This window comes from Carlito syrichta, unplaced genomic scaffold (genome assembly GCF_000164805.1).
Source record: "Carlito syrichta isolate Samal-C Ts95f unplaced genomic scaffold, Tarsius_syrichta-2.0.1 Scaffold99398, whole genome shotgun sequence".
Classification (NCBI taxonomy): Eukaryota; Metazoa; Chordata; class Mammalia; order Primates; family Tarsiidae; genus Carlito; species Carlito syrichta.
Window position 1 is genome coordinate 131,036 of NW_007043494.1, and position 265 is coordinate 131,300.

Sequence of the window (265 nt, forward strand, 5' to 3'; positions counted from 1 at the left end):
TGCCAGCGCCGGGCCGGGGCCGCGGGCTCGCGGCGCACGGGGACCCTCGGGGCGCCGCACTTACTCGGACGGGTCCAGGCTCTTCCTCTCGATGGCCGAGGACATGGGGGAGGGCGCGCTCCTTTGTGGCGCGGCGGGCGGCGGCGGGCGGCGGCGTCCGGCGGTCCGGCGGTCCGGCGCGGCGGCGGTCCTGCTCCTCCGGCCCGGCTCCGGCGCGCGCCCCTCGGCGTCCGAGGACGGCGGCCGCGCTCCCTTCGAAGCGGGA

The 265-nt window shown here is 81.5% G+C and overlaps 1 protein-coding gene across 1 annotated transcript in view; it reads right to left on the reverse strand.

Annotated features, from left to right (window-relative positions):
- LMO2 (LIM domain only 2) overlaps window positions 1–108 on the reverse strand; it is a 9,793-nt gene extending 9,685 nt beyond the window's left edge. Inside the window, exon 1 of the mRNA XM_008063793.1 lies at window positions 65–108. Coding sequence (XP_008061984.1) covers window positions 65–105 — 41 coding nt within the window. The 5' untranslated portion in view covers window positions 106–108. The remainder of the gene's footprint in view (window positions 1–64) is intronic.
- Between the last annotated feature and the right edge of the window lie 157 nt (window positions 109–265).